This window comes from Staurois parvus, unplaced genomic scaffold (genome assembly GCF_062004578.1).
Source record: "Staurois parvus isolate SC_StPar_1 unplaced genomic scaffold, SC_StPar_1.0 ptg000549l, whole genome shotgun sequence".
In the NCBI taxonomy this organism is placed as follows: Eukaryota; Metazoa; Chordata; class Amphibia; order Anura; family Ranidae; genus Staurois; species Staurois parvus.
Genome location: NW_028318345.1, coordinates 9,564,293 through 9,591,900, shown reverse-complemented (window position 1 = coordinate 9,591,900; position 27,608 = coordinate 9,564,293). Strand labels below are relative to the sequence as shown.

Below are 27,608 nucleotides of genomic sequence, written 5' to 3'. Positions count from 1 at the left end.
GTGTGATGCCAAAACATTACCTTTGGTTACACTATGTTAGCAGGGAATACAATTAAGGACCTGTTTGAGGAATGCTTGGTGTGCTGGTGACATTTCTTGACATTTGGTACAAAAAAAAAAAAAAAAAATTCAGTAAGTGTATATTAATTGGTTTGTGTGAAAGTTATAGCGTCTACAAACTTTGGTATATATATTTGAAAATTGATCATTCCTGATGTACTGAAGGCTGATCACATTTCTTGAGGCCCTTTAAATGCCAGGACAGTACAAATACCCCGCAAATTACCCCTTTTTAGAAAGTAGACAGTCTGAGGTATTTAGTAGCAGACATGGCAAGTTTTTTGAAGTTGTAATTTTTTGTCACAATTTTTTTAAATGTTAAGAAATTAAATACATTTTTTTTCCACATTTTTTTACATGCAGTCACCAGCGCAGCAAAGCGTGTTCATATGGCTGGTGTGGTGGTGATCAGTGACACTGACTATCCCTGATCACCACCAATTTTTTATTCAATTGTTACATTTTTGTTTATTTTTTAAAACATTTATTTACTATTTTTTTTATATGCTTTCATCATAGTAGTGCAGTGTCACCATAGTAACACAGCACTACTCTGGAGAGGGTGATCAGGGACTTTGATTGCTGTTACAATGAGGATCATTGCAACAGCAATGCTTTGAACTGTCATGAATGAGTTAAATTCATAACAGCTGTGATTACTAGTGATTGGCTACAGCTAATCACATGGTACCGGGTGCTGTGATGGGCCCAGGTTCCATGTGATACCTGTGGGCCAATCACAACTCACTGGTATAGGAAGCAAAGCTGTTATGAATGAGATCTATTCATAACAGTTTTGTTGACATTGTAATCATGTGATCACATAGTGATCACATGATCCCTGGGCCACTCAAATCAGTGGACACAGCGGTCGTGTGGGGAGGCACGCTGCATCCTAAGCCAGAGTAGACACAATCACATACATGTATGTGATTGTGCCTGCACATGCCGCCTGCAGTAAAATTACTGTGGGCGGTCAGCAAGTGATTAAAGTGATACTAAACATACAATGTTTCATTGCCATTATCCCTTCTATTTATGTATAAAGATCATGCCACTGTAATTAATTTATTATAAAAAAAATCATCTGAGTGCCTTATTTAATCATGATTGTTCAGCAGCCACAGCTTTCACTTTGCTCACACTTTAAAGATATCTGGAAAAGGTTTTGCCAATCACAGGCTATGTTACGCCCCTCTAGCCCGTGTCTATGGTGTGTATAGTGAGACTAACATGGAGGTAGTGCCTCCTTCAATCTTTTATCTCACCCCCATGAAGATTAGCAATACAAGGATATGAAGGAGGACGAGGGAGGGAGGGAGGGGACTGTCATTTATCACTGTGTATACACCCACAAGTGTGACTCCATAGTCACAGGGGCTGCACAAAGAAGAAAAAGCAGGAAAGGAACAGCTTAGAAGAGAACTGAAACTGGAGTATGCTCAGTAGATGTGGCAACGGCTGGTCTACACAATCTCAGGCTGCACAGGGGTCATGGACAAAGAGGGAGGGATCAACCAGGTTTTTTTTTATTAGGCACTGGGTTTCATATACAAGAGCACCTTATAAACTTTCACAAGTAGAAAAAAATAAAACACATGTTTACAAGTTCCCAGGGCCACCAATCAGTTCAGACCTTTCAATAGTAATGAATGGAGTCCAAGTATGAATCTGACTAGAGGCTGTGGGCAGCACAAACTATTCTTTCAGCAAAAAACATCACAAATGATTTATACGTGAAATAAACAGTTAACTACTTGGTAAGACATGAGCAACTCATAAATACCTTAACTTCAAGGCTCCAGGGTCTGAAGTCATCACTTCTTTCTAATTCCAAAGGTTCTAGTAGTGGCTCCCAAACACCAAGCATTTCATTAAAATAATGTACCTAAATGCAATAAAATCAACTGTAAAACACTGCCTAATACCATATATACAGTATATTGACAGAAAACTGATTTTACAAGTGGATTCAGAATAGGAAAGATATGTTTCAAAATTATTTAGTCAGTGTTAAACTATATTACAGGCTATTATTTATACAGTATATGCAAATTAGAGCCCTACATTCTATTTATCTATGTATCCCTCTAGAAAGGTCTATTTTAAATTTTTTAAGCTAAGGCTTATTGACTGTCCCAGGCATCGCACCAATATTGTATATAAAGTGGTACTCTATACACACTCAAAAATGATACAGCATTTCATCCTTTCAACAGCAAGGATATAATGTTGGAATAAAAAAACTTTTATAAAGGGAAAGTAAACTTGGTGTAGCAGACAGCCATTGAACTACTCATTTATTGTTTGTAGTGCAACACCATCTACATCATGCCTAGGAGTGCCCTTGTCTGATGACAAAGACATAAGGACTTATAACCCTCAACACATGCTTAAAAAGGGGACAAAAATGGTGAGGGAGTATTGTAACCAGGAGTAGAAATTGCTATTAACAGACACGGCTGGTTTACCATAATGGCACTAGAGTGTCAGTGTCTATGGCAGTGGGGTTAAAGAGGGCAGTACCAAGCCTAAACAAGCACAGCTTGTGATAATATTTTCCTATTTTCCCTCTAAGTTCCCTCTTGTATCCACCTCTGGACATCTGTGGCTAAATTCAGTAAAAAAAAAAGTAGGGGAAGGGAGTAGATGTGAGAAGAGTCAAAAGCATCTTAAAGTGGTTCTAAAGGTACAGTTTTTTTTTACCCTAATGAATTCTATGCATTAAGGTAAAAAAAAAAAAGCAAAAACATTCTGTATGCAGCGCTCACCCAACCCCCATATTTACCTGAGCCCGATCTCGATCTAGCAATGTGCATGAGAGCAGCAGCTTTCTTCGCTCTCTCTCTCCTCACTGGACGGAAAACTGGCAGTGGGAGCCATTGGCTTCTGCTGTGGTCAGTAACAACCAGTGAGGAGAGAGCGGGGGATGGGGCCAAACAACTCTGTGTGTGTCAATGGACACAGAGCCAGCTTAAGAGCAAGCATGCGCAAGTGCCCCCATACAAAGTAACTTGCTAGGAGGGCACTCAGCAGGGGGGAGGAACCAGGAGCTCCAGCAGAGAATCCAAAAAAAAAAAAAAAAAAAAGAGGATGATATGGGCAAAACCATCGCACAGAGTAGGTAAATATGACATGTTTCTTAATTTAAAAATTGCCAATAGAATCATTTTAATGGATTCGGAAACATGAAACTATCTGCTATCTTGTCATTTGTGCTCTGCGTGCTTGAAGAGCAGACATACTGCTTCCAACAACACATTCTACTTTTGTTTTTAATAGTGACATGATGAAACAGGCAGAAACTGTACAAACATTGTCATCAATTAGCGGTGTCTAAATGCACAGGGTGAAAACTGCAAAACTAAAAAAATGCTATATGCCTTAAGGGTCTATGCACACTGGCTTAAAAAAACGCCAGTGCTTTTGGCAGCAAAAAACAATAATTGTGAGCAATTTTTGTACTAGTGTTTAGGAGCGTTTAGCGTTTTTTTTTGTGCCACAAAACCTTTCTCAAAAATGCAAACCAGAAGGATTTTTTTCTGCTTCTTAAAATTGCACTTAAAATATGGCTCTAAACGACCTAATGTGCATGGAACATAGGATAACATTAGTTGCTTCTACAGGCAAAATGCTAAACTCCTCTAGGAGCAGCGTTTTTTTTAAGCCATTGTGCATGAACCCTAAGGGGGACATTTACTAAAACTGGTGCACTCAGGATCCAGTGCAGCTGTGCATGATAGCCAATCAGCTTCTAACTGTAGCTTGTTCAATTAAGCGTTTTCACACCCATGCTTTTTTTTTTCCGTGTCCCAAGTTTAGTACTAGTAAGCCTGTTTACCCCACCAGCTCTTTAAAGCTATTGGAACTCCAGTGATATTTCCCAACTGTTGCTGTAGGCCTTGGCCATTCCAAAGCCTTTATAAGGCTCCTCTATTTACTGCAGTGGTTCTCAACCTGTGGGTCGCGACCCCTTTGGGGGTCAAACGACCCTTTCACAGGGGTCGCCTAAGACCATCGGAAAACACATATTTCCGAAGTGTACAGAGCAGCTACTGTGTAGAAAGCAGCTGCTGTGTTGAAAGCAGCTGCTGTGTTGAAAGGAGCTGCTGAGTTGACAGCAGCTACTGTGTTGAAAGCAGCTACTGTGTTGAAAGCAGCCGTATTGAAGGTAAAACGACACATGAAGTATAATTACTGGGTAAAGAATTTTATGGTTGGGGGGTCACCATAACACGAGGAACTGTATTAAAGGGTCGCGGCATTAGGAAGGTTGAGAACCACTGATTTACTGTAACTTCCTTATCAACTTTTGGTGGATAAGGAATGAAGGTTGGGATCATTTGAATGCCAATGAATAGAGCTTAAAAGGTAGCTAGTATTTCTGGAAGTTCAGCCATACTTTAGCTTGTCAGAAGAACAACACTAACAGCAAAAGGAGAAAGGTGACTTTTTTCCCTACATCATATTCATTCTCCACATATATAAAAATTCCAAAAAATGTGTATTTGTGGAAACTCCAATAAACCTAAATAGTTCTATATGAAAATCTTGCTAACACTGTACCTCTAACTCAAGTTGACAGTAAAGGTTTATAAGTGTGCTCCAGTTCTTCACATTCCCTTTAAATGAAGACTTGGCTAAGAGCATTGGCAAGGTCCTGTGGCCAACACCAGCTTCTAAAGTGACAACGATTGATTCAATGTTCAGATGTAAGGTCTCTCCTGTCAGGACTAACTTGTTTGCTTCTCCAGATTTGTTGTTATTCTCGTTCTCTTCCTCCAGGAACCACAGTTTTAAATCTTTCACATTCTTCTTCCTCCATAGGTCTACTGGAACTGGACTAGTCACTTCACTTATTGATTCTTTACTTGGAGATGAAAGAGCTGAAGTGATTGTGATCACTGTGTTTATAATGACTGGAGAGACCTGTAAAATTTAGGTTGCAGATAAGCATGAATAGAACAATCTGCACAAACGATGCAAAGAAAAAATACCAACATACATATAACATGACATGTTTAAAGAATGTATGAGAACATTATTTGGAAATGTTTCCTACTGCTTATGAGCTGCCTAAATACATATTTATCATGGTAATCTTGCAGCAAATGTAAATGAATAGCTAATTAGATGCAACATTTCTCATGAAAAAATACATGTAAAAAGTATATTTCAGAAACCAGAACAGACAAAATTTACCCATTCTTACTGACACTTATAGAGAACTGTGTTCTCTAAGAATGGTTTATTATGTACCAGGAAATGTGGTTACAGTCAGATGAGTTTATTACTAGGTATAAAGCAATAGCCCAGGTGACCAAGAAAATTGCTAATTATTACTAGGTGTAAAGCAATAGCCCAGGTGACCAAGAAAATTGCTAATTAAACTTTTTATTGAATATCGTACACCATTATTCATCTAAGAAGTGAACAGACTACTGTACCATGACTACCATATGTAATAAGGCCATGTTCATTTGACACTGTCATTTACAACTGTTTAATGCTTTCCAAAATCTTACCTTTAACATGAGTGATTTTATTGACAGTTCAATCTTCTGTGGATCCCCAGTTGATTGGCTACTTTGGAAAAAAAGATCACACGGCTGCAGGACCTGTGAAAAACAATGTTTTTTATGAAGATTTACATGCACTTGTGCAATGTACAAGTTTACCTTCTACATTAGAAGCTAGATGCATTAGCTCAATATAACACACACAATTATAATCCACAGATTCAGAAATGCAGAATATAAGAAAGATCATTTCACTTTATAAATTTAAACATCACATAATTTGAAAATACTTAAACATTTTTAGGTGGACAGAAAAAGTAATGGAAAACGGTTTGTAATTTAAAGGATATTAAACTCAAAAGCAAACACTTGTTATATTGCAGCATAGCAATTCTTAGATGTGGTGGCTGCATTAGTTTTCTTTTTTAGGCTTTCTTTCCTTTATTTTCACCTGTTTATCCAGCCATCAAGTCTGTTTCAACAGAATAAGCTATCCTGCAGATGTTGCAGTTTGAGGGTTGAGAGAAACCAATTACCACTGACATGGGTGCTTGCAATATTCAGCTTTTATTTTTGTAAAACTTTTATCCCAAAAGGAAAAAAAACTGTGTGCTGTAACTGCTTGTAACGTATTAGCTGGAGTTTGGCTTCAATTTGTTGGTGTATTTAAATCTGCTAATACATCTCACACAACCTTCCGCCCAGACTAATGCTGCTGTCCATTGCTGTCCCCTGTGCTCATTCATCCAGAGAGGGGGCACACTAATACTAAAAAAAAAAAAAAAAAAAAAAAAAGGAGAGAACTAATGCAGCCACCACATCTATGAATTTGTAAGCTGCAATATATTACATTTTTGGTTTTGGGTTTAATACGACTGTAAATCTGGAAAAACGCATAAACCAGGTATGTTACTACTAGGGATGAGTTTCAGGTTTAGATTGAACGGGAGTGTTGATGAACTACAAAGCCATGTTGACCATACTAGAAGATCTGTCAAATAACCTAGACAATCTGACAAATTCCACTGAGGAAGTGAAACTAATGCTCTAGAACAGTGGTGGTCAACTTAGTAAACATGGGGACCTCAAATGCAGCCTCTGACATGTACAAAGAGCTGCACAAAAGCAGATATTTCAATTCTGAACACATTTTCTCCCTGTTGACACCACATTATAATGCACAAAAATAAATATATTATAAACATTGTGGAAACAGAAATTAGCATTATAGTTATATAATCACAGGTTTGAGATTGTGATATTGACATTACACTTACATATGTATTTGTCACTAAAGTAAAAGTAAATGTCATCCAGAGCATCTGGCACCCCCATGCACCTCTACTGCAACATATATAATAGAGGTCTGTTCATTGTTATCAGCAAGCAATGATCACTGTTTTAGTAACCTGTAGGGGGAGCTAAGACATAGCTGATCAGATCAGCCCCATTTTACATACTTACTGGAGTTACAGGAAGTGTTGATGACATCACAGGTTCTCACAGCATGTCCCCTTTAAACACAACTCCACGGTACTAGGTAGGTGGATCCCTTTGAAAACGCGTGTGCACACGAAACGGGTCAGCCAGGAGCCTGCGTACTGATGTCACGCTGCCGTGGCTGTATGATGGTCTGGCGGCCATCTTTGTGAGTGGCTTTACACTGTTTCTGTTTGCTTACTCCACGTGGATATTTTAAATCTTGAAATAAAGTACTACACTATTAGCCGTTTCTTTCTGGGCTCTTTTTGTGAGCTGGTTTCTTCAGGATCCCTGCTTTTTTCCACCTTGAGGATTGATTGCTGTGCTGATGATACCCCTCCAATCTGGTACATCTTAGCTTCAATGGTTCTGTGTTTGATGAGAACATAGCCTGACTGCTTGTGGAGAAGTGTGCCATTTTGCTGTACATGCGCATTTTATATGCACTTCTGGTGAGTGCATATAAAGGAGTCATTCTCACGGATTCACTTATCACTGGAAGTCACTAATTTCTTATGGATTCATTCATTATTGGACTTTATCTCATATTGCTTTTTGTGTAGTCACCCCACTACAGTCACCAATTTGTTATCACTACTGCACTAGTTTTTCAGTACCACACTGTATTCACTATATTTATGGCATTATAGCACCTCAGTGCGGCTGTTGTGTGTGTGTGTATATATATATATATATATATATATATATATATATACACATACACACACATACATATATATATTTATATATATACACACACACACACACGTCACCATAGCGCCGACCAGAGCGCCTCACTATGATTATTTTAGGTATTGTCGCATATTCACTTTTTATGTCAGTGAAATCAGATTAACTTTTCTAGTCTCATTTCTAAGGGATGACAACTCACATCTGTTTATCGCGCTTACAGAACAATGTGTGGTACTTGAAAAAAATAGTATTTTCAGAATCATCTTAAAATCCTTTCATTGGAGTCCATTGGGGGACACAAAGTCATATACTTTCAGGATATATAGATGCCCACAGAAGAGTTGGGCACTGGTAGAATAAAAACTGTAGGCCAACCCAGGAAAACCCCTTCCACTACCAGCATGCTTCAATTTTGAAGCAAAGCACAACCAAGCATGATTATTAATTTTTTTTCTTCTTCATTAAGGAATACAGGAAGTCATTCACTTTTGGGGTGCATAGAACGGTTTGTCAGAGGGTTTGGCGGACTTGAAGTCTTATATCTTGTGGTTGGAAAATCAGCCACGTTTGTAGAGTTTGTTGCCGGAGCAGAGGACAAACCTTCCCGGTTTGTGGCTTATGTTTCTTATGCAGAGTAAGATAGGTGTGCGTGCAACCAGTATCATCCTTAATAATGGTATCCAGAGTAGCATTGAAGAGGCATTACATCTCAAAGGACATGCAGATCAGGTGCTTTTTTGACATGGGTTCTGCAGTTCAATACTTTAGGTTATATATCTCCTGCTTGTGTGTTGAGAAGAGATCCATGGAACATGAGACAGGAAACTTCAAGCCGCCCAGCACAACTGTAGCTTAAAGCTAAACCCAGTTTCTCCAAACATTCTAGGAAAATGATATATTTCACAGTAGTGGCAAGATACCTTTTAAGGGACTTTGCAGGGCCTACCAGCAAGAACAGATCTCCAGAGAGGGCTTTTAACCGCTCATCCGTTGGGTCCTTAACCAATCCCATTCAGGGCCGATTCTGACATTTCTTTCATACATCTTAAAATCAGCATTTTTTTGCTACAAATTACCTAGAACCCTCAAGCATTATATATTTTATGAAAGCAGAGACACTGGGGAATAAAATGCATTTGCATTTTTTTTATATTACATGATATTTGGGCAGCAAATTATCAGGAAAAAATACACCTTAATCAATCTTAGTGCCCACAATCACAATTTAATACCCAATTTTTTGTTAAAATCTAAAATGGAATATTGCACCAAGAGACAAGATACCTAAAATGCAATCATTGTTTACATATGTATGTAGGACCTATGAGCCTGTTTGCATTTGAGAGACTTGTCAAGGTGTTCCCAATCTTCATAGTGGAAGATTCGGGGGGTGAGGGATTGGTGCATGGGCACACCAGAAACCCAGATGTAGGCAGCGGGCGTCCGCCCATAGTACATTACGAGCAGGGGGCCATGAAGAGATTAAAGAAAAAAGCATTAAAGAAACATGTACTACATTTGCAATGTGTTCTACCAGGGTCATATTTTGTGTCAATTTAAAGAGGACAAATTACTGAAAAAAATATGCTTTTGATCTGCAATAATGCAATTAAAAAAAACAAAAAAAAAAAAAAACAAAACACCGATCAAAGTGCAGTAGAAAAAAGTGCATCTTTTTGGCTTTGGCACATTTATTGTTTAAGGACTGCATAACAATAAAATTATTTTTGCAAGACAATATCACCAAACAAAAGCCTTGTTTGTCTAAAAAAAAACAACAAACCCCCCCACAATATATGTATTCCTTTGTTAGCTTAAGTAATGCCAAAGTTATTGCCAAACAGATAGTAGAAAAGTAAAACTTGCTTTGGTCCATATTGGTGTATGGTTGTGAGAGCTGAAGTGGTTAAGATTAAAGTGGACCTTCGCTCAAAGAATCCAAAAACACAAAATTGCAAAACCTTTTTTAAAATTCTTGTGAAAAAAAATGTTTTTATTTACCTATTTTGGCACATTCACCTGCCTCCCTCTGAAGCCATCTGGAGAACAATGACATGTATATTTTAGGAGGCTGCAGGCTTCCACACAGCACCAGGAAGGTACATCAGGCGTCACGTCACCAGGGGGCCAGCTACAGGAGCCAGAAAGAGAGAGCCAGCTCTCTGATGACGCTGGAGAGGAAGATGGCTTTGTGGAACAGGACTGACAAGAGGAGTGCAGTACGAGAGAACAATGCTGGATCTGCTGGGATTGTGAATTTATACAGCATAAAACAGCAGGATCTGTACATCTCTTAGGGTTTCTAGGCAAGATATTTCTAACAAAATGCACAACTTTGCTCAACTTCTGCAGACATTGCAAAGTTGTAAATTGGGTCAGATTGTGTCACACTCACCTGATTCTCAATACTGAAGAATATGTGATTGTGGAGTACAGCCAAAAAAATAATAATATAATAATTTTCATTATAGCCTTGTGGCAGGGGCAAAGGCACAAACTACTGGAAGGATTTCTACTTTCTTTTCTGACAAGAATAACATAATGTCCATGCCATTTTGGGTTGATCTAACCTTTCAACTCTCCTTTTTACTGTATCAGGGACCAACATTATAAGCGACTAACTGCACAATAGCTGTAAACATCTTCTCACCGTAGTTATTTTCCCCATTCTATTTTCTGGCAGAAAGGGACAGGCCTTCACGTGAAGACTCCTTACTGCAGCTGACATATGCTGCTGTTCAGGGCTGTTTTTGATGGACAGCTCACACTGCATTGTAAGTACTAGTGCTGGGGCATCTGCTCTTGACAAATCAGCCACAAACACAAATTCTGGATTCTTAACCACAACATTCATTTCCATTCTAGAAACCTGTTGTGCAGGAGCTAAAAGTTAAAAAAGAGAGAAAGTCAGTTATAACTTTTACATTTGCTTTAAAATTGTATGTCTGGTAAACAGAAGGAATAGATACTCAACCTGCTTCTTTAACATCTGTTGATGTCGGCTTGCTGCTCTTCAATGCAGCAGAACTTTGCTCATAGGCTTTAAGAAATACATCTGCCACAGTGAGCAGAAACTCCATGCTGGCACACAGATAAATGTCATGAACACTCACATCCATGGCTGTGCCTTCTCTTCCTTGTTTATAGAAGGCATCTACCATGACACTTTTCTCCTGGCCACGTTTCATTTCCAGCATTCTAAAACAGATACAAGCAATGTTTATAAACATAACTGGCTTTAGTTATAGGTATCTTAAATTTTGTATGAATTAATAAAGAAAGGCATTGTATTTCTGAGCTAGATGGACACGGCAGCAAGAGCATAAAATATTTCAAATAAGAGCATTTTGATGTTAAAGTGGTATTAAACCCCAAACCAAAAATGGAATATATTGCAGCTTATCAATTCCTAGAGTGGTAGATGCAGTAATTTTCTTTTTTAAGGCTTTATTTTGTTTTCACCTGGTGACGTGGCCAGTAATATGCCTCCTATATTACAGGGACTACACTCTGGATGAAGGAGCACAGGGGCACCGTTGGACAGCAGCATTGTCAGTCTGGAGGGAGGGGAGTGTTAGATGGACTAGCAGATTTAGATATACTAACAAACTGAAGCCAAACTCCAGCTAACAATTTATTAGCAGTTACAGCATAGCGTTTCCTTTTGGGATAAAGGTTTTACATAAATAAAAGTGGATGATTATATGCACCCCTGTCAGTGGTAAATGGTTTGTCTCATCTTCCACAAGTAAGCGTATGCAAGGTGTACCTGCGTAACTCCACTTCACCAAAGTTTCTTCAGCATAAGTGAGACATCTGTCTAAACCAATCACCACCACTACACTTAAATCCAAGGCTTACCAAAAGGTTGGACCTCAAAGTACAGATGTCACTATAGGCGTGAGTATGGTAAAATCCCTATACAGGATTCACAAACGGATTACAGCCACCACTCCGCTTCCAGTACTGTTTTAAAGGGAAGACACTCCAGTAGTGTAGATAACCCAGGGTTTTTTTATTTAAAAACACATATAAACATTAAATGTATTCAAAATTAAATGTATTCAAATATGCTGTTAACAGTGTAACTTCAGAAATAAATTATGGCATCAGCATCCAGAAACTCCTCCCCATGTGTGTCGTCACAAAAGCATATCCTCAGGGACTGATGCAGATGCAGAGATGTATTCATGAATCCTGCATGGGGATTGTACCATACTGATATTGACCTCTGTACATTGAGGTCCAACAACACCGCAAAACAAAGAGGATACTTTTGTTTTTTATTTTTAACACAAATACATGGTACAGCAGGCACATATCATGAATATGAATTGTTTCGTTTACATATTCTTTAACATCTGATTGGTACAAATTTGGCACAGTACCGTGGAGTTGCTTTCTGGAAGGCTTGTCTCTTGTCATCCAACATGCAATTTTTGAGTTTAACAGCAGCACTCATTGCCCCATCAGATGACATTTTTACTGCAGCTGAAATCAAACCCAATGTGAATTCAGCAAGTTGTAGAGCACTGTCTCTTTCAACAGCCTTCATCTATGAAAAATAAGAAAAAGGATAATGATCATAATCATAATGAAATAACCTTGTGCAGCTAATAAATGTTTACACAGTTTTGCCAACAGAAGTTTTACCAGAGGGGAGTTTGAACTGGAGCTATACAAATTCAAGGAGAGTGAATCAAACTGAAAATCCACCTTCAGTGTCGTCCTAACTTTAGTAGGCATGTATGTTTCAACTACAGCTGCTGTTACCACAGTTGTGCCTATAAGACATGACAAAACATGAAATAATACAGAGTTGCTATTTTTGACTGACCAGTAAATGTTATTTCAAATAATATAAAAAAAAATTGTTAGGTAAATTATCAAGTAATTCTGCAGCTGCCTATAGATGGGATTTTTTTTTTTTAAACAAGGCAGGCCAATCTAAAAAAATAAAAAAATACAGATTCCCCTATCTGCACAAGGTGGATGGAGAAATACAACCTACTGTTCTTTTGTATTTTGACAGCGGGACTCCCATGCTCTCAGAATATACTAATTAGTGCTGCAGCTGATGTTCGAATGAAAAATTTTCCAACATTCCTGTTCGACTTCTTCTGTCAAGTGGGAATATCCATAGACGGATTGAAATTTGTCCAGTCCCTACTGAACCAGCCAAATTTCAATCCATTCATGGCCAGCTTAATTGTGCACATAAAAGATACTGATCAAATCCTGCACCCATAAATACTTTTGATGAATGATACAGAAATTATTATATCATCTTGAATGACCGTTGAAAAGCTCAATGACGTTTAACTGGTATAGTACTATTTTTTTTTATAGAGTAGGAAATTATTAAAATGCCTGTTTTTTCTTTTTTGCAGTCTGAGGGAATTTTTCTTTACTTCCTGTCCCAGAGAACAATAAGGCGCCATGCACACTGGGCGTTTTGATAACGCTAACGTTAGCTGTGTAAAGTCACGTTAAAAACGTGAGTTTTTCAGCTTTTATAGTGTTTTTGCATTAGTGTTTGGCGGCGCTTTTCCACATTTGTGTTTTTTAGCCTTTTTTTTTTTTTTTTACAAAAAAAATGTTTCCTTTTTGGTAAAAAAAAGTCCCAAAATGCCGGTTTGAGGAGTTTTACTGTGTTTTTCAGTGTTAGAGCATTTTTACAGCTAAAAAAACTTAGGATAACATGCTGGGGAGATTACTGGCTGTAGAAAAAAAAAAAACATCAAAAGCCAAAAACAGCAGCTATAAAAACGTCCAGTGTGCATGAGGACTATGAAGAGAGAGGAAATTAGGTGAAGGAGAGGACTTTTTTTAGGTTACAATTTTTATATTATTTAGATGAAACACAAAGTTTGTCAAATTAATTTAATACAGGTATGGTTGTACTTTTAGGACAATTTTATCTTTTTCTGGAAAATTACAGTAGATATTTCATGTGCGCTTGTGAAAAGACTATGAACATTAATGTACTTACATTTTCTTAAGAAGTAGTAAAAAATCAAGCTATCCCTGACCTCTTTAGCTGCCTGTACTGTAAAGGAATTAATTCTCAAAATCCTGATCAAAAAGATCTCAGCAACCACTGTAAGGTCTGGTTTCAGAGGGTTTCTAACACCTCAGAAACACCTGCTGTGTATTTGAATTAGAAGGCTGGAAAGCTGCTGTATTTTGTAGCAATAGACAAGAATATGAAAAAAATTACACAATGTCTCCAATTTCTCCAAAATGCTTGCTAAAGTTACAGAGGAGATCAAAGGCTTGTTTAAACAGGTGTTTTACTGCCTGTTCACAACATGCAAATACTTTGTGTGCACTGTATGGACACAAATTCACTAAAAAATTTTCTTAAACTTATAAAAAAAAAATTAAAAAAATTAAAAAAAAAAGCTGAACTCTGAGATAACCAAACATTAAATAAATACAACAGATGCGTATTCTTATTTGAATCGTGGTGTGCTTTGTACATTTCTTTTAGATCTGTGCAGTATTCCAGCGTGAAACTTTTTCTTTGTGCAAGAGCTTCCTGTGACTGCTGCTTTCTCCCCTTATGCAGGGTGACTGGTCTTCTATTTGTTGCTTTCTGCAGGTAATCTGTAGTGGGTGGGCCCTTCTGGGTCCCTCCGACACCTCAGCTTCCTGCACTGCAATACGCTGTAATAATTGTATTCACAAAGCCATGTGAACACAAGGTGCAGTATGGACAGAAGTGAGACTTGATTCAAATGGATATACAATGGAGTAAAAAAAAAAAAAAAATAGACTTTGGGGATTTGGACGAGGCTGAGAGCAATCGAAGGTACTTTCTTTACCTGCATATGGCTTTTTCTTTTTTTTTTAGATAGATATGTAAACAAACGTTTTTATGCCCAGACTTCAGCTTTAAAGTGGTTGTAAACCTTTGACATAAAATATGAACAAAGTATATCCCTCTATATTGTGTACTTGCCTCAATTAAAAGCACCAAGTGTCATTTCTCTCTGCTGCTTTGTTCCATTGCTATTAGCATAAGACACTTCAGACAAGTTTTCTTGACACCGAGAGTTGAATGGTGACAGGGCATTGTGTGTGTGTGTGTGTGTGTGTGTGTGCGTGCGTGCGTGCGTGTTGACCATTTCCTCTAATATGCTCTCAGAGCTCTCCTTACTGAAGAAAAGACTGCAGATAAACAGGTACAACTTATGAAGGAGAATGTGTTTCATCTTGGTGTATCACCTGAGGCCAGTCGCTTCACTGGGTATATGAAAGGGTTTACAACCACTTTAATGGCTCTAGCTTAGACCAGCTGATATCCAGAACATATGACATTCTTTGCCTCAAGTGGCCTTGAATTCCTTTCATCTCTTCAACCTTTCAAGAGAGCAGAGAGGGTATAGGAAAGATTATGAAAACTGAAAGAATGCCCAGGAAAAAGGTTTGAAAGGTTTGTTCCGTCTGGGTCCCCTGTTTAAGGTCTGCACAATGTGAGTGAGTATCAAAACACCAATGGCATAGTAAAAGCAAGTTTTTAGTAAAAATATTCCTTTTTTGAATTTTTGAGTAGCAAAGGAAAATTTAAGTCTGAAGAGTTTATTATTCTAAAAACAATTGGTGAAAATGTGCACAGTATTTAGAAACATTCAGTGAGGATATGAATGAGCAGAATATAAAAGAGATAATAGATGGGGCAAGAAACACATTTTTTAAATTTTACCACCAAGTGAGTGATGGCATGTTCAACTTTTACAAGACTTTCCTAGCCTTTGTTACTAGGGGGATGTGTCATATATTTTAACTGATCCAATCTATGCACAACCAAGGATTGGAGCTTACAACTTTCAGTTATCTACTGTGGAACTGGTTGCACTTAAGGCTTTGGGAACATTAAGATCTACTATTCAAAAGAAACTATGTACATGGAATGCTTTACGAATTTAGCACAACAATGAGCAAAAGTGTGCACGTCTATTATCACAAGAAACCATGAACTGCGTTTAGAATGCTTCATACATTTTGAATGTTAGTGGACAGAAGTATACAACGGTAACACCCGGCTATAATGCAAGTTGCAGGATGTTAAAATAAACACAAGGTGGCAGTGCAACTCAGTGGCACTCAAACTCTGTTAAAAGCCTCAATGACATTGTATGCTTAATCAAAGGACTTTTTTGGGGAGCAGGGTATCAGATAACTACATTTCCCAGAGGAACTGCTGTGTGGGCGGAGGAATTTATATAAAGAAGCCTGGGAGACTGGAGAGGAAGTGAGCAGAGAGAGAACTGAAGAGCAGGAGAAAGGAGAGAGCTGTGCGGAACGCCGGAGTACTGAACCAGGCTGCAGAGTTGAGAGAAGAAAAGCGAGAAGGAATCACTGACCACAGCATTGCCAATCTGAGACATCTTACCAGCAGGCAATCTGGAGCACTGGGTCCAGACTGAGCGCTGCAAGTGGAACCGAAGAACCCATGGGTGCAAGGAAATATGTCTTATTAACTGGCATCCATTTTGTATAATGGCTCCATTTCTAGATGTGTGAACAGTTAGTTTTGTTTTTGTAACTCCTCTCTTGTTTCTGAGACTAGTTTCATTTCTGTAAACGGAACTACCTTATATGGTATCCCTCAACTATTTGCAGTTTTGTTCTTCATTTAACTATATTGATAAGAATGGACTGTTTCATTGGCCATCCTGAAATTAAGCAACACCCACTGAGTTCTGTATAACTGTTCTTGTCATGTATTAAACTTTCAGAGATTTAGCTTGCACACTTCGGTGTCTGGAGCTTTATTTCTCAGAGGCCAGAGGGTGAAAATAATGAGGGCAGGGGCTACAGACATAGGTTGAATCGGTGCAATCCAGTGTCGGGAAGTGGGATTAAAGGCGTGGACGGTCAGGTAAGCTGAGACAGTCTTAGTTTTACCTGGATTGTCCCCCTTTAAAGACCCAGGGATAGTAGCCCAAGTTTCCGTTTGAGATTGTTGGATCTTATGGAGAGTCTTTGAGGTGGGTCCTCAAAGGAAATTCAGAGGTTTTGGAAACCTCTGGGGAAAAATTGCCTAGGCAGGTATAATTGTGAATTCGCAGGAGTCCTCATTTATTTTTGCCATTTTAGAAGTATAAGTGCTTATTTGCTGTATGTTAAGAAACTGTTAAGTAGTAATTTGTGTTACAGTATAGAGATATTACAAGGTCCGTACTTAAGTCTTAAACTCCTGAAATGTTGAGAAGGCTTTGTCGGCGTTACAGCCTCTCCGCTTTAGAGAATAAGTACTGACACTGTAATATTTATTGCTTTGCCTAACAGCGGTTTTTGCTTTAAGAGGGTATATCTAAGGTGAGAGATCTCTACCCAAACATTTTTAAGCTCCTGCATAAAGTGTTAAGTGATATTGCTGAAAAGAAAATACAATATATCCTGAATTGTCTAGGTTAACTTGTAAGGAATATGTGATAACGGTATTGAAAGCAGCAGGTTTTCACTGGCTGAAATATGTGTCTGGTTACACTCCAGAGCACAGTAACTTAAATCTGCACTCTTTAACCCCCCCACCGTCTGCTCCGTCAAGTTATACAAGGGTATATTCAGCTTTGCCTAAAAGAGAGGGTGATTTTTTTTCTCATCATACCTTCAAGGACAGGCAAACCATCACAATCTCCCTTAGTTCAGGCAAAAAAACACAGAGTCCTGATAGTACAGAAAGAGAGAAGTGAGGGGTAGAGAATGGAGGAAGAGAAGAGAGCCATACGAGACAGACAGTGTTCACAGCAGAACATGAAATTATTAATTGACGGAATTCTGGGATATGACATGGACTCAGGGTTTGACTGGACAAAGGTGTCTACAATATATGTTCTAGTTGATCCTGGAACCCCCAGCAGCCACTTATGAATGGCTGAAGGAAGACATTTAGAGAAAGGTGTTGGAGTAGGTGACAGCCGAGATTTAGAGAATATAGAAGAGTAGGGTATCATTAGCAACTGCTGTTGTTTGTAAGCAAGGAACAATAGAGACAGTGACAGAGTATGTGAAAAGATTTAGAAATGTTTGGAAGGAAGAAGCTGGGATGGATATTGTTAGTGCAGAAATGGGCACTATATATATCCAAACCTTGACGGCAGGACACAGATTTGAAATTTTGCTGTTGGTAAGACAGCCTATTTCAAACTGGACAGAGATGGATGCAGGTATGTTTGAAAAACAAGTGATGGAGAAAGACGCCGCTGGATGTTTTGAGGTCTCCAAATTTACCAACAAAGCACATTTTCAGAAGTTACAACATAGTTATAATCCTAGCGAAAGAGGTAGCAACAGGAATAGGGGACAGGAGTAGAATGTGAACCTTCAGATGGTATCACTGAGACACGTGCCAAAACCTGGGAAACAACCCCTTTGAGTATTTCAGACTCACAGGAAAGGTTCCATAGTGAAACATTCTTTCAAAATCATATCAGGATACCCTGGGAATTTGCTAGGCAGAGATCTGTTGGGAAAATTCAAGGCCACAATCAGAGTAAGTGAGAAGGGAGGGGTGCACATGGAGTCATCTCACCGTTTTGTGAGCATGAAAGATTTAGATAAAGTGAAGCCTGAAGTCTGTGCCAACAGTAAGCTAGATGTAGGGTATATTTTCTGTATACCTTACAAGGCCAAACCTGGAGTTGGTCCAATATATCAAAAGCAGTATCCTTTGTCACAAGGACATTGATTGTACTTACCGTTTAGTGCAAGATCTCAGGGCCATTAACAATCTCACTATTTCAATTGCACCCATTGTCCCAGATGTGCCTTCATTGATTAGCTCCATTCCACACGATACACAGTATTATACTGTGATCGACTGGAGCAAAGTTTTTTTTTATTTTGTCAAAGTTGACTTAGAGACACAACTTCTGTTAAGTTTTACTCTGGCCAAGAAAGTTAACCTGTGCCAGATTGCCCTAAGGCTACGTGAATTCTCCGGCTGTATATTCCATGGCCCTCCAAGAATCCTTAAAGGGTTAGGCACCACACCATGGTTCCACGTTGCTCAAGTACGTGGATGATATTACTTTGTTCACCCAACAGGGAGGCTTGTAGGAAGGACAGTATATCTCTGTTAAATTTTCTGGGTACAAAGGGACACAAGGTGGCAAGGCATAAGGTACAATGTTGTCAAATTTCGGTGGATTACTTGGGTTTCACTATCTCAAAGCACCAGAATGGTGAGCTAGTCCAGGATCCTAGCCATTACGGGTCTGCTCCACCTGAAAACGAAAAAGGAAATGTTTTCGTTCCTTGGTATGGTCAACTATTGTCGACAATGGATACCTAACTGATCCCATTATGACAACATACTCAGGCAGCATACTAAGACTGAAGCTTCAGACCTCATTAAGTGGGATCAAGTTTCCACCAATGCCTACCAAATTTTGAGGTCCTCACTAGTTTCCTCTCCTGCTCTGGGTTTTGAGGTTTATTTTCATGTTTATGCTCGTGATAATTGCAAAACCATGATGGCTGTGGTCGCTCAGGATCATGGAGGACACATGAGGCCAGTAGCCTATTTTTCAAAAGTAGTGCCAAGTCCGGTACAGGGCATGCCGGCATGTCTGAGAGCCCTGGCCATCTGTGCCATAGTGGTGGAGGACTCAATGAGTGTGACTCTAGGACATAAAACCATCCTTCACACTGCACATCATGTACTGCATGTTCTTAAGAAACTTACTACGCAGCATATGACAGCATAAAGGGCAAGTGGTTATGAAGTGATTTTGACATCAACTGCTAATTTGGAATTGAAATATGCAGGTTCTAATTCAGGTCCCTTAGCTATGTTAAATTGTTTGCGAAGGATAAAGGGTGAAACTTATAATCCCCCCGAGGAACATGATTGTGTTCAGGTAATACATGAGGATACCACTCCCAGAATTGATATGCAACAAAAAGGGTTGACATTAGATGCTAATGATCTAATGTCAAAGGGAGGTATAACAGAACTCACACGTCACAGTGCACAGTTCTATGGCATTGGATATTGGGGTTGACAAGTAGTGAGAGATGAAATAAAGAAAAGATTTTTTTGCAAAGAAAGTGATCCCTCGATGGGGATGTCTGGTAAGTATAGACTTGGACATAGGACCAACATTTATTTCAAAGGTTACACACGAGGTAACCAAACTGATAAGCATTGACTGGAAGTTCCACATACCCTACCATCCACAGAGTTCTGCTCAGGTAGAAAAGGCAAATAGGACCCTGAAGGAGAAAGTAAGGAAGGTAACAGGTGGGACATTTAAGGGATGAGAGGGACAGTTGTGTTCAAAATAACAGCAGTGTGTTGAAAAAAGTGAATAAAGCTCAAAATCCTTCTAATAGCTTTTATTTCCATACACACAAATGCATTGGGAACACTAAACATTCTATTCCAAATCAAAACATGAAGAAAAATATATCACATTTGTGTTGTTCCTCTAAAAAAATTGAAGAAAAGGGAATATTAGATTGTTCAAAAAAATAGCAGTGTTTGTATTCTTCTTTACAAACTCAAACATTCACTATATAAACTGAAAAATGTTTGAAGATTTTGCTTTCCTTTGAATCACTTAATTAATATTTAGTTGTATAAGCACTGTTTCTGAGAACTGCTGTACATCTGTGTTGCATGGAGTCAAGCAACTTCTGGCACCTGTGAACAGGTTTTCCAGCCCAGGATGATTGGACTACATTCCACCTTACCCCCTGGTCTCCGCCCGAATCACACACCTACTGAGCGACATATCAGACTGGATGTCACTCCACTTCCTTAAACTGAACCTCTCCAAAACAGAGTTTCTTGTCTTCCCCCCAGCCCGGACACCACCCCCCATTGACTTCTCCATCATGTCCAACAACGCCACCATCAAACCCGCCCCGCAGGCCAGAGTACTTGGTGTCATTCTGGACTCCAACCTATCCTTCCAGCCCCAAGTCCAATCTTTAACAAACTCGTGCAGACTCCACCCCTGCAACATCGCCAAAATACGCACGTTCCTAACCCCAGAAACCACTAAACAGCTCATCCACTCCCTCATCATATCACGACTCGACTACTGCAACTCCCTCCTCACTGGCCTGCCTCGCCGCTGGCTATCCCCGCTTCAGTCGATCCTGAATACGGCTGCCAGACTCATTCACCTTTCCAACCGCTCCATTTCCGCCACCCCCCTCTGCCAATCCCTCCACTGGCTTCCGATTGCGCAACGGATCAAATTCAAAATCCTAACACTGATGTACAAAGCTGTCCACCATACTGCCCCGTACTACATCACTGACCTAATATCCAAGTACCGCCCAGCACGCACACTCCGCTCCTCACTAGAGCTCCTTCTCTCTAGTTCCCTGGTTTCCTCCTCCCATACCCGCCTCCAGGACTTCTCCAGGGTGTCACCCATCCTCTGGAACTCCCTGCCCCAACCCATCAGATTATCACCTACTCTCCTCTCCTTTGGGCGCACCCTGAAAACCCATCTCTTCAGGGAAGCCTACCCCACCCCCTGCTAACTTGCCGACCTCCTCCACTCTTCCTACCACTCCATCCCTCACAGCTATCTCCTCCTGTGCCACCATCCCCTCCCTCCTAGATTGTAAGCTCGAAAGAGCAGGGCCCTCGATCCCCTCATGTTTTGCATTGTATTGTATTGTTATTGTTCTGTCACATGTTCTGTCCCCCTTTGTAATGTACAGTGCTGAGCGAACCATTGGCGCTTTATAAATACTGTATAATAATAATAATTTTTTGATGTCGCCCCACAAGTTTTCTATTGGATTATGATCCGGGGATTGGGAAGTCCACTCCATAACATAAATCTTGTTGGTCTGGAACCAAGATGTTGCACGTTTACTGGTGTGTTTGGGGTCGTTGTCTTGTTGGAACACCTATTTCAAGGGCATTTCCTCTTCAGCATAAGGCAGCATGACCTCTTCAAGTATTCTGATGTATTCAAACTGATCCATGATCCCTGGTATGCGTTAAATAGGCCCAACACCGTAGTATGAGAAACATCCCCATATCATGATGCTTGCGCAACCATGCTTCACTGTCTTCACAGTGTACTGTGGCTTGAATTCAGTGTTTGGGGGTTGTCTGACAAACTGTCTCTGGCCACTAGACACAAAAAGAACAATCTTACTTTCATCAGTCCACAAAATGTTGCGCCATTTCTCTTTAGGCCAGTCAATGTGTTCTTTGGCAAATTGTAACCTCTTCAGCACGTCTTTTTTTCAACAGTGGGACTTTGCGGGGGCTTCTTGCAGATAGCTTGGCTTCACATAGGCGTCTTCTAATTGTAACAGTACTCACAGGTAATTTTAGACCTTCTTTGATCTTCCTGGAGCTGATTGTTGGCTGAGTCCTTGCCATTTTGGCTATTCTTCTATCCATTCGAATGGTAGTTTTTTGCTTTCTTCCACATCTTTCAGGTTTTGGTTGCCATTTTAAAGCATTTGCGATCATTTTAGCTGAGCAGCCTATCATTTTCCGCACTCCTTTATCTGTTTTCCCCTCTCCAATCAACTTTTAAATCAAGGTACGCTGTTCTTCTGAACAATGTCTGGAACGACCCATTTTCTTCAGAATTTCAAAGAGAAATGCACTGTAACCAGCTTGTACAACATTTGCTGCCTTCCTTCCTTAAATAAGGGCAATAATTGCCACCTGTTTTTCAAAGAATGAATGACCTAATAGAACTCCACACTGCTATTATTTTGAACATGCCCCTTTCAATTAATGATTCAATTACACAGAATCAGCAGCATGCATGTCATGACTGTTGGATTTCTATTACTCTACTACACCTGCTAGTAAATTATTTGCCATGTAGAAATATAATTTCTACCAAAAACAGTGGATTGATCAGGTTAGTGATGTCTGGCTGCTATTATTTTGAACACAACTGTATATCTGCCAGCTATTCTGGCCGAGATGAGGATGACATCTAATAAAGTCACCAAATTTTCCTTTTGAAATTTTTATGGGCAAGCCATTCCCCACCCCCTGGACAAGAGGTCCTTTGGTAGTTATGCCAGGTGATTTAGATATATCCAGGAATTGATTAGGGTGTCGAATGGTGTATACGGTGATGTCTCTCTTTTGTTTTCTTTTTTTTCCACAGATAACCCAACCCACCCGTACAAGCCAGGAGATCATGTAGTGGTTAAGGATCTTCACAGACACAAGACCACAGATCCGCCATCCGGGAAACCTACCATAGTGACGGCTGTGATGAGAACCGCAGTTCTGACTGCTGATTCCAACGTCTGGATCCCAGAACCACCAAAGAACCAAGAGCAACAGATGGAACAAGGAAAGGAAATAGACCTATAAACACCCTCCAATTTTCAGGATGCGGCTTCATCCAGAGACAGCTTGGAAGAACTTTCTTTTGATCGGGTTGTCTCTCAGTGATACCTTTTTCAGTAGCTTACTGGATTAGCTACTGCTACTATCACCAAGGAGAATGGCCACCAATCTGTGGCCACAACAGTAAGACTGTGAATGACACTGAACTAATAAAAAAGAGCAGAAAAGATCATTGTCTGAAAATATGGCACTATTGAAATTTAAGTATAGCTATGCCAAGTTCTCGGGAATTGAGAGTTGTTGGGTTTGCAGTATACTTCACCCTGAAATCGTGAACATTCTTTTGTATGCTGCACCAAAAAATGTGACATCAATGTTTATTGGTAATCTGAGTGTCATCCTTAGAAATGTTACAAGGCCTAAATTTGAAGTGTTGGGAGTTATGATGGAATCTGAATAGTGGTTTCATTTAGGCAACTAATCAAATGAAGGAAAGAATTTTTGTAGTAAGTCTAAATTTAATGTCAATGGGAAGGTACCTGAGGATAGTAACTTTGTAAATACCACTAAGAATAGATAAAAAAAAACAAAAATACATAGGAAACATAACTACAGCTGTTTTTTTTTTTGAATGTTGAATTTGCATGTTGTATTGAGAAAACAGGTGCTCATGAATGAAAAGAAAATAGAACAAATGTGTACATCATTGACCGAGTTGTGTGAGTCTACTACTAACTATGAGTGTTGTACATATATACATAACACGTCTGCTGAGATCCCAGACTGCTATGAAGTCATTGAGAATCATGTAGCCCAGGTAAATGTTTTACAAGCTTGATGATTTAAGAAAGTAGGTATGCGGATTTTATTGTTTTTTACTAACATTTATATTCTATGTTGTTGCCAAACTTTGCATGTGCATTTGTAACACGTTTTTTAAAGAACCCGGATGTATATTGGAAAAAACAACTGTGAAACTTGATGTGTTGTCACTATGTGACAAAAGAGAGGAACTGTAAGGAAATATGTCTTAAAGACATTGGCTTGCACACTTCGGTGTCTGGAGCTTTATTTCTCCCAGGCCTGAGGGTGAAAATAATGAGGATATGGGCTATAAACATAGGTTGAATCCTTGCAATCGGGGCCCCATCTACAGAGAGTGGGAGTCCGCCGGGACCTGAGTGATGCCGCAGATCGGGTGAGACTGAAAGTCCCATACACCAGCCAAACAAGTGAACACCGACAATCCTTTCAAATCTACCTTTTTCCTGTACACAGTTGTGAGCATTGAATATAGTTACAACGTGTTGCAGCCTAGTTCCCCAAGTCTATCACTGAACACATTCTCAGCATAATTTAGACATCAGAGCTGATTGTAGTGCATGCCCTCTGCAGGCTGAACCACCTCATTAGTCCCTCAGGCATCGGCCTACCCTCTGGAAGGAACACTTGTCACCATTGCCATTGGCTACTGCAGTCAGAGAGGAGTTGCCCCTTGCCAGCATGTGCTTCTGCCAACTTCTGATACCGTTTTGCCTAAAGTTTGCATCCTGCTTAGTGCATTTAACCACTTGACTCTCATCAATCCGGGTGGGCAACATATGACATCCTTCCTGGATCGCGCCTTTCGTGTGCCCACAAGGCTACGTTGTGGCGAGAACTGTCGCCAGCTGTGTGCATCGGACACAAGCGATGACAGATCTGTGTACCGGCCCGTTGCCAGTACCATGTGACCTGCCGTGACCAATCACAGCATTGTATACAATTTTGTCACTAGCTGTGATTGGTCACAATGATCACATGCACAGATTGGGCCAATCACAACCCATCTGTGTCATGTGATTAGCTGTTGCCAATCACAACTAATCAGAACAAAAAACACTGAATCGATTTCATTCAGTTAAATGCTTGTTTATAGCAAATAAATTCTTTGATATAAGCAATCATATTGAGTAAAAAAAATAAAATACTGATCACTTCCCCAAGGTAGTACGATGTTACTATGGTAACATCGTACTACTTTGGTCATAACGTAATATGAAAAGAAAATAGTAAAAAAAAAATTAATAAATAATAAAATAAAAAAAATGTAAAAACAATTATCAATTTTTTTTTGTACTGTCATCAGTCAGTGTTCCTGATCACCGCCACACCAGTTATATGATGATGCTGTACTGCACTGGTGACAGTATGTACAAAAAAAAAATTGTGAAGATAATTTTTTTAATTTCATTTTCCAAAAAACTTTGACAAAAAAGTTACAACATCAAAAAACTTGCCATGCCTCTTATGAAATACATTGAACTGTCTATTTTGCAAAAAAGGGTAATTTGGGGGATATCTATGCTGTTCTGACATTTTTTGGCCTCAAGAAATTAGATCGACTGTCAGTACTTCAGAACTGATCAATTTTCAGATATATTCCATAGTTTGTGAACTCTATAACGTTCCTACAGACTAAATAATAAATACCGATTTGGGTTATTTTCACCAAAGAAATGTATCAGAATACATCCTGGCCTAAATTTATGAAGAACAATTATTTATATGCAAATTTTTATAACAAAGAAAAACTTTTTTTTTTCTACATTTTCTGACTTTTTTTGTTAATTTTGCAAAAATAAAAAACCCAATGGTGATTAAATACCACCAAAAGAAAGCTCTTGTTGTGTGAAGAAAATGATAAAATTTTCGCTTGGGTACAGTGTTGCATGGCCGTACAATTGTCATTCAAAGTGTGAGAGCTCTGAAACCTGGGCAGGAAGGGGATAAAAGTGCCCAGTAATTAAAATGGTTAAAGGACACCGCCCAAATCAAGTGCCACTTAAAAGAATAGTATTTGAAATTCTCTTTGTATTAATCCTTTGAAGGACTGCCATCTTTCTTTCTTCAATTTATGAGGTTTGAATCTCTGTTGTGCACCAACCTGGCCCCAATGGCCGCGCAGAAGATTCTTGTATTTAAAGGATGTTGACTACCCTGATTAAACAGCTCTTTTTCTATCTCAGATTTAAACCTTGCCATCAGATCGTGAGGGCCCGAAGTGAGCTAGATTCATCTTTTAATAGTTCCTCCTGCTCACTGGGTCTAAACACTTTAGACTTGAGGCTCTGGTTTAAATTCTAAATAGCAGGCCTGCTAGCGCTGATTGATATTTTGCTGTATGCTTTGTTTTCCTTGATTAAAAGTTGCTAAAATGAGCAATATGAGTGTAAGTAATCGCGATATTTGCGATTACTTACACTCATATTGCTTTATGCTGTCTTATCGTGCTCATAGCCAAATTTAGCATAGACAGAACATCAATTCACTCTTATTCTTTGATAATTTACTCTGGTCAGAAGAGTACTGTGGTGTCAGTAGGGATTGGGCTTTCAGAGTGGAGTCCAGAGCGACAGGGAGCCCAAAAATAATTCAGCAACTCCTAAGGGGGTAGTGCTACACAACATACATACTATATGTACCTGAAGAAATGGGGGATGTGTTGTTTCCACCACTGCTAGATCCACCAACATTACTCTTTTCTTGATCCACTTTTTCTGATGTTTCTCCTAGATTTTCATTCAATGTCCTGAGAATAACAGTTAGGTCCTCTTGTCCTAGCATAAGCTGAAGGGAAAAAAAGCACTAGCATTATACAAATCATCCCCCACCATTATTTGACTAGTTAACTGTCACAAATTATTACGAACAAGACTCAAAATAAAACACTGTTGAAAACACAGTTCAGTTCAGATTATCATTTCAGAAGCCAGCTTATACCATAAAATATATAAGACTGCAAATTCCTTGTAGCTTAATAGGAAACATAATTTACAAAACACAAAAGCTAACATAATTTCTAAACCAGTCCCACACAGGCATCCCGATTTTAAATATACAATAATTTAACCATAATGTACCAAAAATTATGACATTGAAATAAAAAGGAAAAAAGAAGCTGCCTTTTAAAAGGTAGTAACCACAAAGTAGCCAACTAGCTGTACATGTTATGTCCAGGAAGCTTACTCTGCCTGAAATGTGCTCAAAGACTATGTCAAGACAAAGTAGGAAGAACTATTTAGTACATCTCTGGAATACATGTAAATTTCTCAATATGTGATCCTTTTAAATACAGTGCGTGTACAGAAAAATAACTGTTGATGTGCCAAAAATATAGCTTGGTCCTACCTCATACACTTTGACATGACAACACAGCTCTGAATTCCTAAGCACCCGGTGTCAGCCCTGTCTTCTGAAGAATTACAAAGAACACAGACCCATCCTCATCTCCATAGCCCCATTTTTGTACAGGCAGAGAACACAGGAAGTTGTCCACTAAATGCAGCAGGTTTTTTGCACTTATTGAACAGATATACCAAAATATAGGCTTATACATAGGACTCTGTAGGCAGCTTGTATTGTTCACCTTGTGATGTACAATTAGGGGACAGATGTGAGGACTTTGTACAGTGCATTAACATGCAATGTACCACCCAAGCCTTGAGATCTTTAACCCTTTGTTAGGACAGACCGTATGCATGTACTGTATGTCTACTTTAAAA

At 39.2% G+C, this 27,608-nt stretch overlaps 1 protein-coding gene across 1 annotated transcript in view; it reads right to left on the bottom strand.

Annotated features, from left to right (window-relative positions):
• VPS13A (vacuolar protein sorting 13 homolog A) overlaps window positions 1-27,608 on the bottom strand; it is a 290,475-nt gene that overhangs the window by 125,813 nt on the left and 137,054 nt on the right. The window contains exons 35-42 of the mRNA XM_089691099.1: window positions 26,529-26,673; window positions 12,408-12,538; window positions 12,143-12,309; window positions 10,729-10,952; window positions 10,405-10,637; window positions 5,586-5,678; window positions 4,627-4,989; window positions 1,847-1,948 (exon numbers count right to left, since the gene is read on the bottom strand). Coding sequence (XP_089547225.1) covers window positions 1,847-1,948; window positions 4,627-4,989; window positions 5,586-5,678; window positions 10,405-10,637; window positions 10,729-10,952; window positions 12,143-12,309; window positions 12,408-12,538; window positions 26,529-26,673 — 1,458 coding nt within the window. The remainder of the gene's footprint in view (window positions 1-1,846; window positions 1,949-4,626; window positions 4,990-5,585; window positions 5,679-10,404; window positions 10,638-10,728; window positions 10,953-12,142; window positions 12,310-12,407; window positions 12,539-26,528; window positions 26,674-27,608) is intronic.